The 16,816-nt window shown below is 38.3% G+C and overlaps 1 protein-coding gene across 2 annotated transcripts in view; it reads right to left on the reverse strand.

Moving 5' to 3' along the window:
* MAP3K7 (mitogen-activated protein kinase kinase kinase 7) overlaps nucleotides 1-16,816 on the reverse strand; it is a 467,450-nt gene that overhangs the window by 37,119 nt on the left and 413,515 nt on the right. Inside the window, exons 12-14 of one of the 2 annotated variants that reach the window (XM_053710551.1) lie at nucleotides 4,789-4,869; nucleotides 1,152-1,219; nucleotides 543-657 (exon numbers count right to left, since the gene is read on the reverse strand). In XM_053710551.1, coding sequence (XP_053566526.1) covers nucleotides 543-657; nucleotides 1,152-1,219; nucleotides 4,789-4,869 — 264 coding nt within the window. The remainder of the gene's footprint in view (nucleotides 1-542; nucleotides 658-1,151; nucleotides 1,220-4,788; nucleotides 4,870-16,816) is intronic. The other variant, XM_053710552.1, reaches the window with a different exon arrangement.

Here is a 16,816-nt window from a genome sequence, read left to right on the forward strand (position 1 = left end):
ATATATATATATATATATATATATATATATATATATAATATATATATATATATAATATATATATATATATATATATAATATATATATATATATCCCCCTTTATTACCCATTCCCCAGTTTTGCATAAGCAACACTGTTATATTAATATACTTTTTACCTCTGTGATTACCTTGTATCTAAGCCTCTTGACAGCCCCCTGATCACAGGGCTATGTATTATCTATTGACTTGCATTTTAGCCAATTAGTGCAGTGTAATCCACAACACCACAAACATGAGAACAATGTTATCTATATGGCCCACATGAATTAGCAGTCTCCTGTTGTGAAAAGCTAATAAAAAAAGCATGTGATAAAAGGCTGTCTGTAGTGGCTTACAAACAGGCAGAAATGTAGAGGTTTAAATGTTATAAAGTATATTAAAATAACAATGTTGGTTGTGCAAAGCGGGGGAATGGGTAGTAAAGGTGTTAACTGTCTTTTTAAACAATAACAATTTTCAATTTTGGTGTTGACTGTCCCTTTAATCATGCAAGCACATTACCTGTTGATTCATCAGGGACCCATGGAAGGCCACGTGGAGGCTTGTCGGGGGTTGGTCCTGAGGTAGTAATCATTCTCACACTTGGACTAGAAGATCTACTACTATTTCTGCTTTCCTAAACATATGGAAGGCACAAAAAAAAGAAGATTGGAGCAATCATAGAGATGTCTATACTAAAAAACTACATAATAAGACTAAACTTAAAATTATTTAAGTCCTTTTTAAAAGAAAACTATTTAGCAATTTGTTTTATGGCATTTAAATCTATCTAGATAAGCACATCACATTGCTCTTCTGTCAATGTCCAGTGCAAATTATATACACATTGCTCCAAGACACCGCTATAATTCAGTGCAACATATAGATTTTTGTTTTATGAACAAGCAGGTATATTATCAATTAGTAAATGATTAAGCCATCCCAGTTAACACTAAATTATCAGTCTTTCAACAATACAGCTGTTAAACTAATTTTAATTAACTCTCTGCTCTCTATACAGTTTAAAACAAACTAAAGGAAAAATATAAAGATTATGTATACAGTCTTAAATTATCTCTGGAAGTTAAATGATTACTATATTGTTTTGATGGCAATAATGGTAATTCTTACCTGACTAGATTCTGTTCCAACAATACTGAGATCCTGGACAGATCTTCGCCTCTGTTGCCCGTTGCCTCCTGGATATCAGACAAAAATAATTTACTAAAAGCTGCTCCCACACATAATTGAAGAAGGGCAACTGTGGAAGACTGGAATTTGTACAAGTCCATAGACAGTGTGAGAGAAGCAGATCAACACAGGGAAAAGTGTGACAGCTGCAACAGTTTAACTCAAGAAGTTTAAAGCAGTCAAAAAGGGATCAAAAACACAAATTTTAAAAGAAAAAAAAGGAGACAATGAACTCCCACTATACAAAAATACTGCTCCACCATATTTTTTCACATATTTTTAGGCAGGGGGTCTGGCTGTCCAAGGCAAATGACGGCAACTATTTCCAGGGACTTACGTTATGGGTAGACTGCAGCGCGACTGCTGTGCTAATGTGCCAGCAGGAAACTGTACTAATACAACATCTCCCTGAACAGCATTTGCCATGCCTACTTCAGTGGGAAAATGCCAAACATGCCTTGCAATCTAAAATAAAAAAACAAAGCATTTCTGCTCAAGCAAAAATAGCCCGTAACCTAACAGCCCCTGCCACTCCCAACTCTTAAAAAAAAAAAATAAATAAAAAAAATATTGCATCTTGTTAATATAACAGAGAATGTGTTAAGCGTATTCTCTTGTCAGACAACTGCTAGAAAGAATTATACGCTGACTGTAAAAAATCTGACCATCTCTATTAATCACTGCATTAATTAAAGCAGATTTCAACATGCATATATTTGTGAAAATAACTTTCTTTTACATAATTTCTGAATATGATGACTACGTAATGTTTATACAGCTTCTTAAGATAAGAGATCAGCTGTTCAAAAGGAAACAGTGGATTGCTTCAAGCAACAGCTGATACAATGCTCAGCATTCTTTGTCATCAATAGTGCATTACGTAACTTTTCTGCTAGTGGGTTTTAGTTACAGCAAACACTACAGCAGTTGCTGTGGCATCTTCCCAAAGAATTTCGACTTCATAAATTAGTAAACTATAAAGCAGCCAGAAATGTTCTTTTTAATTGCAGCGTAGATGTGATTTAAGCAGTGCCCTATGAAAGAATACAGTACACATCTTGCACTCCATAACATGGCACAGATGTAAAATGCTTTGCTTTGTTTGGGAACCATTGTATTTTGCAATCTAAATTGTAAGTAGGGGGGATATATCAGGGATAACAGTTGTGCAGTGGTAAGATGATCGATATCTATTTGTCAATAAAGTTAGACTTTTTATTTATATATCTTAATACTCATCTAAAGGAGTAAACAACAAGTAAATTAGTGTTTATTGACAAACAAGCATTAAAACAACATTAGAAGGAATGAAATAGAGAAATATTCAGCATTGTTAAGAAGCAGGAATGATTTCAAATTTAGCACATGCTTAGTGGTGTGAAAGAAAAAAAGGTCATAATCAAAAAAGGGGAAAATGAAAACAAATGACATTACCAAATCATCTGCACAAATTAAACATAATGGTGCCTTGCAACTGCTGGTTACACTATGCAGTCAGTAAAAAAGGTAAGCCAGGAAAAACGGATGGAATTAAGCAATTAGCATCAAACACTTGTTGCTCCAATCAATTGCATTTTGACTCCAACAGAATGTAAGATATTTAAATAGAAAATCTGGCACTAAATGGTACAACAGGCCACTATATAGTTTATATTAACACGTTCCATTGGTTTGCACTTTAGGACATTGAAATTGTATTTGTTTCATCAAAAGGAAGATTTTCTATAAAATGTGCCAGTTTTCTGCTTTAACAGATTTTCTTGACCTGAATAAAGTATTACACATTTGTGAAGAATGTGCCTGTTCACTAATAAAGCATGTGTGAGATGTCCCTACCAGGTAAAAAGTAATAAGGGAAGAGTAGTTTACAAATAAGATGTCTCCACATTACTTACGGTGCACATCTGCCAGCTTCCCACTCCCAATACAATGATGGCCCTAGATCAGACCATCTGCTACAATATAGCATATACTCTACCAGCCATATACAGCTTAGGTAACAACTTATTTCCCGTGCCTGTTGCTTTTTCCCTATTCAAAAATTTGGGTTCTCAGTTGCATGTAACACAAAGAGGAGAAAAGCGTGCAAGCCAGTGATCAGACCATATGGTCATGCAGCCCCGTCAAGAGTACAGCCACATCAGAGCCGCCCACATAACCCTGTAAGATACATGCCAACATAGGAGATTTTGTTATAACAGTCATACAACCTTAAATTCCTGAACCAGAGCTATGGCACTGCAGCTCCTCGACTCAGTAACAGGACCATGCAGCCTATCAGTCAAATGCTACCAAAATGCCACATACGTAAATGTTCCCAAAGACTCAAATAATGCAGTGTTATATTTTTACACAACCTCCTGTCCTCCTCCAGCAAGGACAACTATAATACCCCCATCCATATTAAACGAAGGGTATACTTAACCATTTTAATTTGCATGCTGAAATAAACAGATTGTTTTTGTTCAAACTAGAATAGCTGCTGATGTTGCCATGTGTCCTACTGCTCCTGCAGCCTGTAAGAGAAAGCCATGGGCAGTATGCTAGATGTCATCAAGTAAAGGTGAATATGCCAATAAATTACTCCATGTACAAAAAGCAGCATCCATTACAATTCACTTGTTCCTGTGCTGTGCCCTTATCCTGTTATGCTGCATAAGAACCCAGAACCTGCCGTTCTTGGATTCCAGCTCAGTATCCCCACACAGCAATTTCATACAACATATCCCACTCATCACTGAACTCGTGACTCAAGCTGTTCAGCAGCACAGCTATAGTAAAAATTATGAGGAGGGGCAGTGGGCAAGATGCACTTCATTGTGAGAGGAAGAAATCTAGAAGTAGAAGTTTTATAAATCTTTGATTAGAGGTGCAAGTGTATGAAAGTAAAGAAACACCCCAGCTTTTGGATCAAACCATTTTTGTTTAAAAGTTAAAAGTGAGCTAGGCAGCTACATGTAAATGAGAGTATACCATCACTTTTGCATTTTGTCCAGTTTGCCATGGCATGAGAACAGACTTTTTCCTTGTTGGCCATGTGGCAGGTTGGAAAAGAATTGTAGTTCCCAGCTGCAAGCCCTAAAAATGACCAAAGCTGCACCAGGCTAAATTTCAGATGTGCCTAGCAGTGACAGCTGGTGGGGGTAAGTGAGAGGGGGCATTAATGGGTGTCCTGGGGGCCCCCAAAAGTCAATCTAGGGGCTTATTTTAAAGGCACCGGTAGTGCCCTTACTTAAAGGCCTCAGCTGTATACTTTATAGTGCGTAAAAAAAATAGATAACTAAACTCACACTAATCAAAAACTTATTGCCATAGTTGATAAACTTTAATCATATTCCTTTTGCTAGACAAGTTGCTAATAGTTGACCAAAATTATTGATTGTCCAACAATTGTTGATCAATACAAACAACCTAATCAACAAATATTAATAGTTCTATAAAACTAGTTTATATAGCTCATACATGTGTTACACACGCAATTAAAGATAAAAATCTAACAAATATGATTGGAGCAAAAAGTTTTTTTATTGATTTGAAAGGATTTATTTTTGGCTTAAATTTTAGCATTCTGCAGTACCTGTTATGATGATCTCAGGGACATCCAGAATAGTACCAAATGAAGCAGTTTTACGGTGACCTCGTATAGGCTTTGGATAGGCTGCAAAAACACACATACATGCAAACATCTGCAAGTGGCATGAAAGCACAAAAGTATGGACATCAACACAAATGTTAAATTCACATGCAAACAAACAGAAAAAAAAAACTGTACAAACTGAGCATTTTGTACTCAAAACAAAAAAGTGTGAACAAAATGTGATAGAAAACAATGAACATGCACAGCATGGCAGAGACATAGTTGTACTGAATGGTGAGCCTAAATAATCTGCATGAAATGTAAAACAGAATGGGGAACAAACCAAATCCTGTTTGCTATGGAATAATCCACAAATTGCTACTACTACTACTGCACTTGTATTTATTAGTTTGTTCCACACTACAGATATCTTGTGTACTGTCAATACACATTTCAGATATTTTCTGAAGGTTATCCAACTATTCAGTAGGCCACAAAAGACCACTATTGCAGCTATTAAAGGGACAGTCAACACCAAAATTGTTACTGTTTAAAAAGATAGATATCGTCTTTACTTCCCATTCCCCAGCTTTGCACAATGAACATTGTTATATTAATATACTTTATAACATTTAAACTTCTAAATGTCTGCCTGTTTCTAAGTCACTACAGACAGCCTCTTATCACATGCTTTTTATTTGCTTTTCACAACAGGAGACTGCTAGTTCATGTGGACCATATAGATAACATTGTGCTCATAACAAGTTATTTAAGAGTCGGCACAACACCGCACTAATTGGCTAAAATGCAAGTCAATAGATAATAAATAAAAAGTCATGTGATCAGGGGGCTTTTAGAAGATGCTAAGATAGGAGGTAATCACAGAGGGGAAGAAGAATATTTATATAACTGCTTGTTATGCAAAACTGGGAAATGGGTAATAAAGGGATTATCTATCTTTTAAAACAATACAAATTCTAGTGTAGACTGTCTCTATAAGTAAAGTTTTGAACCGTCAGATTGGATATCCGGCCATAAAAGTTTTGAACCTTTTTTTTCATAATAGTGATCAACTAGCTACAAGTCTAAGGCTTTGCTGTAAAATCCAGATTTCAACTCCCACAAAAAGTAGGCCAGGCAGACATCACACAAAGCCTAGAGCTGAGACTGAGAGTCAAATTTATTGCACCAATATGGGGTTATACTATTACTACTGTGAGCAGACATAGCCAAGCAAAGGCTGCATTGCTTAAGCCATTAAACAGACATTAAAACTACAAAAATAATGATATCTAACAGATCATTTACTTCGAGGGCGCCACACTAACAGATGAAGGAATTGGAAGAATTGTGCTTTATACAAAAAAATTATAACCACCACAAAAAGGGTGGGCCTCATGGACTCTTGCTAATATGAAAGAAATGCATTTATCAGGTAAGTTCTTACATAAATTATGTTTTATTTCATGTAATTAGCAAGAGTCCATGAGCTAGTGACGTATGGGATAGCAGATACCCAAGATGTGGAACTTCCACGCAAGAGTCACTAGAGAGGGAGGGATAAAATAAAGACAGCCAATTCCTCTGAAAAATTAATCCACTACCCAAATCAAAAGTCTCAATATTTATAATGAAAAAAACTGAAGATATAAGCAGAAGAATCAAACTGAAACAGCTGCCTGAAGTACTATTCTACCAAAAACTGCTTCTGAAGAAGAGAAAACATCAAAATGGTAGAATTTAGTAAAAGTATGCAAAGAAGACCAAGTCGTTGCTTTGCAAATCTGATCAACAGAAGCTTCATTATTAAAAGTCCAGGAAGTAGAAACTGACCTAGTAGAATGAGCCGTAATCCTCTGAGGCGGGGATTAACCTGACTCCAAATAAGCAAGATGAATCAAAAAGCTTTAACCAAGATGCCAAAGAAATGGCAGAAGCCTTCTGACCTTTCCTAAAACCAGAAAAGATAACAAATAGACTAGAAGTCTTTCTGAAATCTGAATAGCTTCAACATAATTTAAAAACTCTTACCACATCCAAAGAATGTAAGAATCTCTCCAAAGAATTCTTAGTATTAGGACACAAGGAAAGGACAATAATTCCTCTACTAATGTTGTTAAAATTCACAACTTTAGGTAAAAATTGAAAAGAAGACAGCAAAACCACCTTATCCTGATGAAAAATCAGAAAAAAGGAGACTCACAAGAAAGAGCAGATAATTCAAAAACTGTTCTAGTTGAAGAAATGTCTAAAAGGAACAATACTTTCCATGAAAGTAATTTAAATGTCCAAAGAAAGCATATGCTCAAACGGAAGAGCCTGTAAAGCCCTCAGAACCAAATTAAGACTCCAAGGAGGAGAAATTGGCTTAAATGACAGACTTGATACGAACCAAAGCCTGAACAAAACAATGAACAACAGAAAGATTAGCAAATTTTTCTGTGAAAACAGCACAGAAAAAGCAGAGATTTGTCCTTGCAAGGAACTTGCAGACAAAAACCCTTATCTAAACCATCCTGAAGAAACTATAAAATCCTAGGAATTCTAAAAGAATGCCAAGAGAATTTATGAAAAGAGCATCAAGAGATGTAAATCTTTCAAACTCGATAATAAATCTTACTAGACAAAGATTTACGAGCCTGCAACATAGTATTAATTACTGAGTCAGAGAAGCTTCTATGACTAAGTACTAAGCGTTAAATCTCCATACCATCAAATTAATAATTTGAGTTCCTGATGGAAAAAAATGAATGTTAAGATATAAAGGTCTGGCCTTAATGGAAGTGACCAAGATTGGCAACTGGACATCCGAACAAGAACCATATACCAAAAGCTGTGCGGCCATGCTGGAGCCACCAGCAACACAAAAGATTGCTCCCTGATGATTTTGAAAATCACTCTAAAAAGAAGAACCAGAGGCGAAAAAATATAGGCAGATTGATAACTCCTAGGAAGTGTCAATGCATACACTGCTTCCGCCAGAGGATCCCGGACCTGAATAGGCCCCTGTGAAGATCCTTGTTTCGATGAGATGCCATCAGATCTATTTCTGGAAGCCCACACATCTGAACAATTTGAAAAAACACATCTGGGTAAAGAGACCATTCTCCCGGATGTAAAGCTTGATTGACAGAGATAATCCGCTTCCCAATTGTCTAAACCTGGGATATGGACCACAGAAATTAGACAGGAGCTGGATTTAGCCCAAGCAAGTATCCGATATACTTCTTTCACAGCCTAAGGACATACGCCACAGTTGTGACATTGTGACATTGTCTGTCTGAAAAACAATAAACGTCTCTTTCTTCAAAAAAAAGCCAAAACTGAAGAATTCTGAAAAATGCACGGAGTTCCAAAATATCGATTGGTAATCTCGCCTCCTGAGATTTCCAAACCCCTTGCGCTGACAGATATCCCCCAGACAGCCTCCCAACCTAAAAGACTCGCATCTGTAGTGATCATGGTCCAGGTTGAATGAACCTAAGAGACCCGTAGAACTATATGATGGTGATCTAACCACCAAATCAAAGGTAGTTGAACATTGGGATTCAAAGATATAAAAAGTGATATCCTAGAATCCCTGCACCATTAATTCAGTATAAAAAACTGGAAAAGTTTCTTATGAAAATGAGCAAAGGGAATCGAATCCAATGCTGCAGCCATAATACCAAAAACTTCCATGCATATAGCAACTGAAGGAAATAATAGAGACTGAAGGTTCCGACAAACAGAACCCAATAAAATTGTCACTTGTCTGCTAGAGACAAAGACATTGACACAATCTATCTGGAAACCTAAAAAAAGGTGACCCTTGTCTGAGGAATCAAGGAGCTTTTGATAAAAAGATCCTCTAACCATGTCTTAAAGAAACAACAAAAGTTGAATCATATGAGATTCTGCAGAACGAAAAGACTGAGCCAGTACCACGAGACCGTCCAAATAAGGAAACACTGAGAACCTTGAAAAGATTCTTAGAGCTGTCGCTAGACCAGAAGGAAAAGCAACAAATTGGTAATGCTTGTCAAAAAAAGAGAATCTCAGAAAATTAAAATAATCCGAATGAAAACAGAAAATGAAGATATGCATCTATTGTATATATTGTAAACAAATAATGCCATCACTGACCAAAAAGGCAGAATAGACCATATAAACACCATTCTAAAAGATGGTATACTTATATGACAATTCAAAAAGATTTTCTATCTTTGGGATAATGAATAGTTTTGAATAAAACCCCCAAACCCTGTTCCTAAAAAGGAACTGGTATAAATACCCCAGAAAACTCCAGGTCTGAGCAGCGCCTTGAGCCCCAACTGGTGACCAGCCGCGCTTCACAAGTACCCAATACATACAGGACTGAAACACACTTCAGGAAAGTGTGAGCCTTACTGGAATAGCTGGAATATGTTGGAGAAAAAATTACTTCTCACAGACGGTTTTACTCTGAATCCTATTCTGTATCCAAATCTAAGAAGTTTGGACCGAATTGAACCAAACACATTTTTAAAAAAAGTCTTAACCTGCCCCTTACCAGCTAAGCTGGAATAAGAACTGCACCTACATGCAAATTTGGGGAGCTGACTTTGATTTTATAAATGGCTTAAATTGAATGAAGAAAACTTCCAATTATAAATATGTTACTTGGGGAAGAATTTAGAATCCCGTTCCTTAGTAAGAACAACAAAAACTAATAAAAGCTTAAAATTTAGCCTTAGAACTCAATCTTGAAGCCCAGAGTAACAGTTGAAGAATTGAATCCAATTGTGAACCAAATAATTGATTACCTTGGAAAAAAAGAAATATGGAATTTAGAAATCAAATTAGCATTCCAAGATTGAAATCACAAAGTTCTTCTAGCTAAAATAGCTAAAGACATAGATTAAACCTCATTTGCGAAAATATCAAAAAAATGATGACACAAATGAAATTATTAGCATGTTGATCAACTTAACAATGCTAAACAAATCATAATCCGATACTTGTTGCACTAAAGTATCCAACCAGAAAGTTAAAGCAGTTGCAACATCAGCCAAATAAATTACAGGTCTAAGAAAAGTACCTGAAAATAAATAATTTTCCTTAAATAAGATACAAGTTTCCCAAGGAAAAAAATAAATACTATTTGCTATAGGAATAGTAGTATGTTTAGCAAGAGTAGAGATAGCCCCATTAACTTGGGTGATATTCCTCAAAACTTAAAACTAACTGCCGGCAAAGGATACAATTTAAAAACCTTAAAGAAGGAATAAAAGAAATTCCCGGCCTACTCCATTCCCTAGTATCAGGAACTGGAAAAAAACCTCTGAAGAAACAGAAGGTTAATAAGCAGAATTAAAATGTTAGCTAGTCTTAAAATCAAAAGAACTAGTTACTTCAATATCCAAAATAATCAACACCTTTTCAAGTAGATTTGTTAGTGTCAATATCTGATGAAGAATATTCTGAATGAGAAAAAACACCATCAGAGAAGGATAATTCAGTATGTTGTTGGTCATTTGAAACTTCATCAACTAAATGAGAAGTTTAAAAAAGACCTAAAAATGTTATTAGAAGGCGGGATAGCAGACAAAGCCTTTATAATAGAATCAGAAAAATATTCTTATAAATTCCTAAGTATATCTTGTACATAAGATGTAAAAAGAATAGCAATAGATAATGCATAAATACTAATGGACTCTGCATGTAAAAGTTTATCATAAAAACTTATTACAAACCATAGCTAAAGATAAACATTCATAACATTAAAATAAATTAACTTAGCTTTGGTAGGACTGATATCAGTCATCAGGAATCCCTCAGTATTTTCTGATACAGGAACAGTTTTTGAAATATCTTTCTGAAAAGGGAGGTAGGAGAAGAAATCTCTACAACCGATAACAGAGAACCTATGAAATAGATCCCCTAGAGGAAGACCATGGTATTCAAATAGGCAATACTCTCTTCACATCCCTCTGACAATCACTGCACTCTGAGAGGAAAACCGGGCTTCAGCCTGCTGCAAAGCGCATATCAACGTAGAAATCTAGCACAAACTTACTTCACCACCTCCATGGGAGGAAAAGTTTGTAAAACTGAATTGTGGGTGTGGTGAGGGGTGTATTTATAGGCATTTTAAGGTTTGGGAAACTTTGCCCCTCCTGGTAGGAATGTATATCCCATACGTCACTAGATCATGGACTCTTGCTAATTACATGAAAGAAAGATACATTTAATAAACAAAAATGTATGCTTACCGCATAAATTATTTTCTTTACGAATGAATAAGGTCCACAGTCCTCCATAACATATGGGATATATTTACCGCCACTAGGAGGTCAAGAACCCATATCAGAGCTTAAAATCCCTCCCACCTCTCTCTCTCTCTTAGTTTAACATATGGGATATATTTACCGCCACTAGGAGGTCAAGAACCCATATCAGAGCTTAAAATCCCTCCCACCTCTCTCTCTCTCTTAGTTTAACTAATAGCAGAGTAGAGAATAGGAAACCTATAGGTAGAAAAGATAAAGCAGGGTCAGTAGAGGTGTCATTAGAACAGTAGCACAAAAACTGAATGGGTGGGGCCTCTGGACCATCATCAATCCGAAAGAAAATTATTTATCAGGTAAGCATAAATTGTTTTTTTGTAAAATGATGATGATCCACAGTTATCCATAACATATGGGATTCATACCCAAGAAGATAGATTGTCTATGTTACGGAAAGGGTGGGACAATTTTTTTTAGTAGTTCTTATTTAGCCGACACTGCATTTTTCTTTTCAAAAAATAAATAAAAATAAACTCTCAAATCGATAAACTGAAAAAAGTATGCAGAGAAGACATGTTATGTTGAAGCTTGCAAATCTGCTCCAAATATTCACAATTTAAAAAAAAAAAAGTCATGATATTGCAAATGGTCATGTAGAAGGAGCTGTAATACTCTGAGGAGGCGACTCTCTTGCTTCAAGAAAGCCTTGAATCACTTTTTATGAGTCAAGATGCTAGACAGTAGCTTTCTGTCTCTTACTAGACTCAGTAGTGAAAAAAAACAAAGTTTGTCTGAAATCTTTTATTAGCTTGGAGATAGAACTTCAAAGCGTTGACTACATCAAAATTATGTAATATCCGCTACATAGAGTTAGCATGATCTGAACACAATGAAGAACTACTCTATTGATTGCCATTTTCCTTAGGAAGAAAATCATATTTAGTACAAAGTATAGTCTTCATCTTGTGAATAAGAAATGAAGAATCACAAAACAAGGCTGACAACTCAGAAACTCTCTTTGCTGAAGAGATTGCTGATAAGAGTACTTTCCAAGATAATAGTCGATATCAATGGCTCAAGAGAAGCACCTTCTAATACAGAGGAAAAACAGAATTTATGCTTACCTGATAAATTTCTTTCTTTTGCGATGTACCGAGTCCACGGATTCATCCTAACTTGTGGGATATTGTCCTTCCTGACAGGAAGTAGCAAAGAGAGCACCACAGCAGAGCTGTCTATATAGCTCCCCCTTTAACTCCACCCCCCAGTCATTCGACCGAAGGCCAAGGAACAAAAAGGAGAAACTATAAGGAGCAGAGGTGACTGAAGTTTACATAAAAAAATACTATCTGTCTTGAATAGACAGGGTGGGCCGTGGACTCGGTACATCGCAAAAGAAAGAAATTTATCAGGTAAGCATAAATTCTGTTTTCTTTTGCAAGATGTACCGAGTCCACGGATTCATCCTAACTTGTGGGATACCAATATCAAAGCTTTAGGACACGGATGAAGGGAGGGACAAGACAGGAACCTAAACGGAAGGCACCACTGCTTGCAAAACCTTTCTCACAAAAATAGCCTCCGAAGAAGCAAAAGTATCAAATTTGTAAAATTTGGAAAAGGTATGAAGCGAAGACCAAGTCGCAGCCTTACAAATCTGTTCAACAGAAGCATCATTTTTAAAAGCCCATGTGGAAGTCACCGCTCTAGTGGAGTGAGCTGTAATTCTTTTAGGAGGCTGCTGTCCAGCAGTCTCATAAGCCAAACGGATGATGCTTTTCAGCCAAAAGCAAAGAGGTAGCCGTAGCCTTTTGACCTCTACGCTTTCCAACATAGACAACAAAGAAGATGATTGGCGAAAATCTTTGGTTGCCTGCAAATAAAACTTCAAGGCACGAATCACGTCCAAGTTGTGCAACAGACGGTCCTTCTTAGAAGAAGGATTAGGACACAGAGAAGGAACAACAATTTCCTGATTGATATTCCTGTTAGAAACAACCTTAGGGAGGAACCCAGGTTTGGTACGCAAAACCACCTTATCAGCATGGAAAACAAGATAAGGCGAGTCACATTGTAATGCAGATAGTTCAGAAACAGAACTTTCCAAGATAGAAGCTTAATATCTATGGAATGCATGGGTTCAAACGGAACCCCCTGAAGAACTTTAAGAACTAAATTGAGACTCCATGACGGAGCAACAGGTTTAAACACAGGCTTAATTCTAACTAAAGCCTGACAAAAAGCCAGAACGTCTGGGACATCTGCCAGACACTTGTGCAACAGAATAGACAAAGCAGATATCTGTCCCTTTAAGGAACTAGCGGACAATCCTTTCTCCAATCGTTCTTGAGGAAAAGAGAAAATCCTAGGAATCCTGATCTTACTCCATGAGTAGCCTTTGGATTCACACCAAAAAAGATATTTACGCCATATCTTATGATAGATCTTCCTGGTGACAGGCTTTCGAGCCTGAATCAAGGTATCTATGACCGACTCAGAGAAACCCCGCTTTGATAAAATCAAGCATTCAATCTCCAAGCAGTCAGTTGCAGAGAAATTAGATTTGGATGCTTGAATGGACCTTGAATCAAAAGGTCCCGTCTCAGTGGCAGAGTCCATGGTGGCAGAGATGACATGTCAAACAGGTCTGCATACCAAGTCCTGCGTGGCCACGCAGGCACTATCAAAATCACCGAAGCGCTCTCCTGTTTGATTCTGGCAATCAGACGTGGAAGGAGAGGGAATGGTGGAAACACATAAGCCAGGTTGAACGACCAGGGTACTGCTAGAGCATCTATCAGTACTGCCTGAGGATCCCTTGACCTGGATCCGTAACGAGGAAGTTTGGCGTTCTGACGAGATGCCATCAGATAAAATTCTGGTGTGCCCCATAGCTGAATCAGTTGAGCAAACACCTCCGGATGGAGCTCCCACTCCCCCGGATGAAAAGTCTGACGACTTATAAAATCTGCCTCCCAGTTCTCCACCCCTGGGATATAGATCGCTGATATATGGCAAGAGTGAATCTCTGCCCATCGGATTATCCTGGAAACTTCTATCATCGCCATGGAACTCCTTATTCCCCGATGATTGATATAAGCTACAGTCGTGATGTTGTCCGACTGAAACCTGATGAATCCGGCCGAAGCCAGCTGAGGCCACGCCTGAAGAGCATTGAATATCGCTCTTAATTCCAGAAAATTTATAGGTAGGAGGGCCTCCTCCTGAGTCCACAAACCCTGTGCTTTCAGGGAATTCCAGACTGCACCCCAGCCCAGTAGGCTGGCGTCCGTCGTCACAATAATCCATGCTGGCCTGCAGAAACACATTCCCGTGGACAGGTGATCATGTGACAACCACCAAAGAAGAGAGTCTCTGGTCTCTTGATCCAGATTTATCTGATGAGATAAATCTGCATAATCCCCATTCCACTGTTTGAGCATGCAAGCGAGCAAACGGAACTATGTCCATTGCCGCTACCATAAGTCCGATAACCTCCATACACTGAGCCACTGACGGCTGAGGAATGGAATGAAGAGCTCGGCAGGTGGTTAAAATCTTTGATTTCCCGACCTCCGTCAGAAATATTTTCATGTCCACCGAATCTCAGAGTTCCCAGGAATGGAACTCTTGTGAGAGGAATAAGAGAAATCTTTTTCATGTTCACCTTCCACCCATGAGATCTTAGAAAGACCAACACTAAGTCCGTGTGAGACTAGGCAAGTTGGAAAGTCGACGCTTGAATTAAGATGTCTAGATAAGGCGCCACTGCTATGCCCCTCGGCCTTAGGACCGCCAGAAGGGACCCTAGCACCTTTGTGAAGATTCTTGGCGTCGTGGCCAACCTGAAGGGAAGAGGCACAAACTGGTAATGCCTGTCCAGAAAGGCAAACCTGAGGAACTGGTGATCTTTGTGGATAGGAATGTGTAGATACGCATCCTTTAGATCCACGGTAGTCATAAATTGACCCTCCTGGATCATTGGTAAAATAGTCCGAATGGTCTCCATCTTGAAGGATGGAACTCTTAGGTTTTGGTTTAGGATCTTGAGATCTAGAATTGGTCTGAAGGTTCCCTTTTTTTTGGGAACCACAAGCAGATTGGCGTAGAAACCTTGCCCCTGTTCTGTTTTCGGAACTGGGCAGATCACTCCCATGGTAAAAAGGTCTTCTACACAGCGTAAGAACGCCTCTCTTTTTGTCTGGTTTACAGACAATTGAGAAAGATGGAACCTCCCCCTTGGAGGAGAATCTTTGAAATCTAGGAGATACCCCTGGGTTACAATTTCTATGGCCCAGGAGTCCTGAACGTCTCTTGCCCAGGCCTGAGCAAAGAGATAAGTCTGCCCCCTATTTGATCCGGTCCCGGATCAGGGGCTACCCCTTCATGCTGTCTTAGTGGCAGCAGTCGGCTTTTTGGCCTGTTTACCCTTGTTCCAAGCCTGGTTGGGTCTCCAGGTTGGCTTGGATTGAGCAAAGTTCCCCTCTTGCTTTGCAGCAGGGGAAGAGGAAGCGGGACCACCATTGAAGTTTCGAAAGGAACGAAAATGATTTTGTTTGGTCCTTGTTTAATTTGACTTATCTTGAGGGAGGGCATGACCCTTCCCTCCAGTGATGTCTAAAATGATCTCTTTCAGTGCAGGCCCGAATAGGGTCTTACCTTTGAAAGGGTTGGTCAAAAGCTTAGATTTAGATGACACATCAGCTGACCAGGACTTAAGCCATAACGCTCTTCGCGCTAAAATGGCAAAACCTGAATTCTTTGCCACTAACTTAGCAAGATGAAAAGCGGCGTCTGTAATAAAAGAATTAGCCAACTTAAGGGCCTTAATTCTGTCCAAAATATCATCTAGTGGGGTCTCCATCTGAAGAGCCTCTTCTAGAGCCTCAAACCAAAAAGCAGCTGCAGAGGTTACCGGAACAATGCACGCTATAAGTTGAAGAAGAAAACCCTGATGAACAAAAATTTTCTTTAGCAGACCCTATAACTTTTTATCCATAGGATCAATGAAAGCACAACTGTCTTCAATAGGTATAGTTGTACGCTTAGCCAGAGTAGAAATAGCTCCCTCCACCTTAGGGACCATCTGCCATGAGTCCTTTATGGTGTCAGAAATGGGGAACATTTTCTTAAAAACAGGAGGGGGAGAGAATGGAATACCTTGTCTATCTATTAGGGACCGGAAAAACATCAGTGTAAACAGGAACCTCTAAATATTTGTCCATTTTACACAATTTCTCTGGAATGACAATAGGGTCACAATCATCCAGAGTAGCTAAAACCTCCCTGAGCAATAAACGGAGGTGCTCTAGCTTAAATTTAAATGCCGTCATATCTGAATCTGTCTGAGGGAACATCTTTCCTGAATCAGAAATCTCTCCCTCAGACAGCAAATCCCTCATCCCTACCTCAGAACATTGTGAGGGAATATCGGATACGGCTACTAAAGTGTCAGAAGGCTCAGCATTTGTTCTTAACCCAGAGCTACTGCGCTTCCCTTGCAACCCTGGCAGTTTAGATAAAACCTCTGTGAGGGTAGTATTCATAACTGAAGCCATATCTTGCAAGGTGAAAGAATTAGACGCACTAGAAGTACTTGGCGTCGCTTGTGCGGGTGTAACTGGTTGTGACACTTGGGAAGAACTAGATGGCGAAACCTGATTTACTTCTGTCTGAGAATCATTTAATGCCAAATTCTTATAAGTCAAAATATGCTGTTTGTACTGATATGTCTTTAAATTGCAATTGGGACACATTCTTAGAGGGGGTTCCACAATGGC

This window comes from Bombina bombina, chromosome 4 (assembly GCF_027579735.1).
Source record: "Bombina bombina isolate aBomBom1 chromosome 4, aBomBom1.pri, whole genome shotgun sequence".
Classification (NCBI taxonomy): Eukaryota; Metazoa; Chordata; class Amphibia; order Anura; family Bombinatoridae; genus Bombina; species Bombina bombina.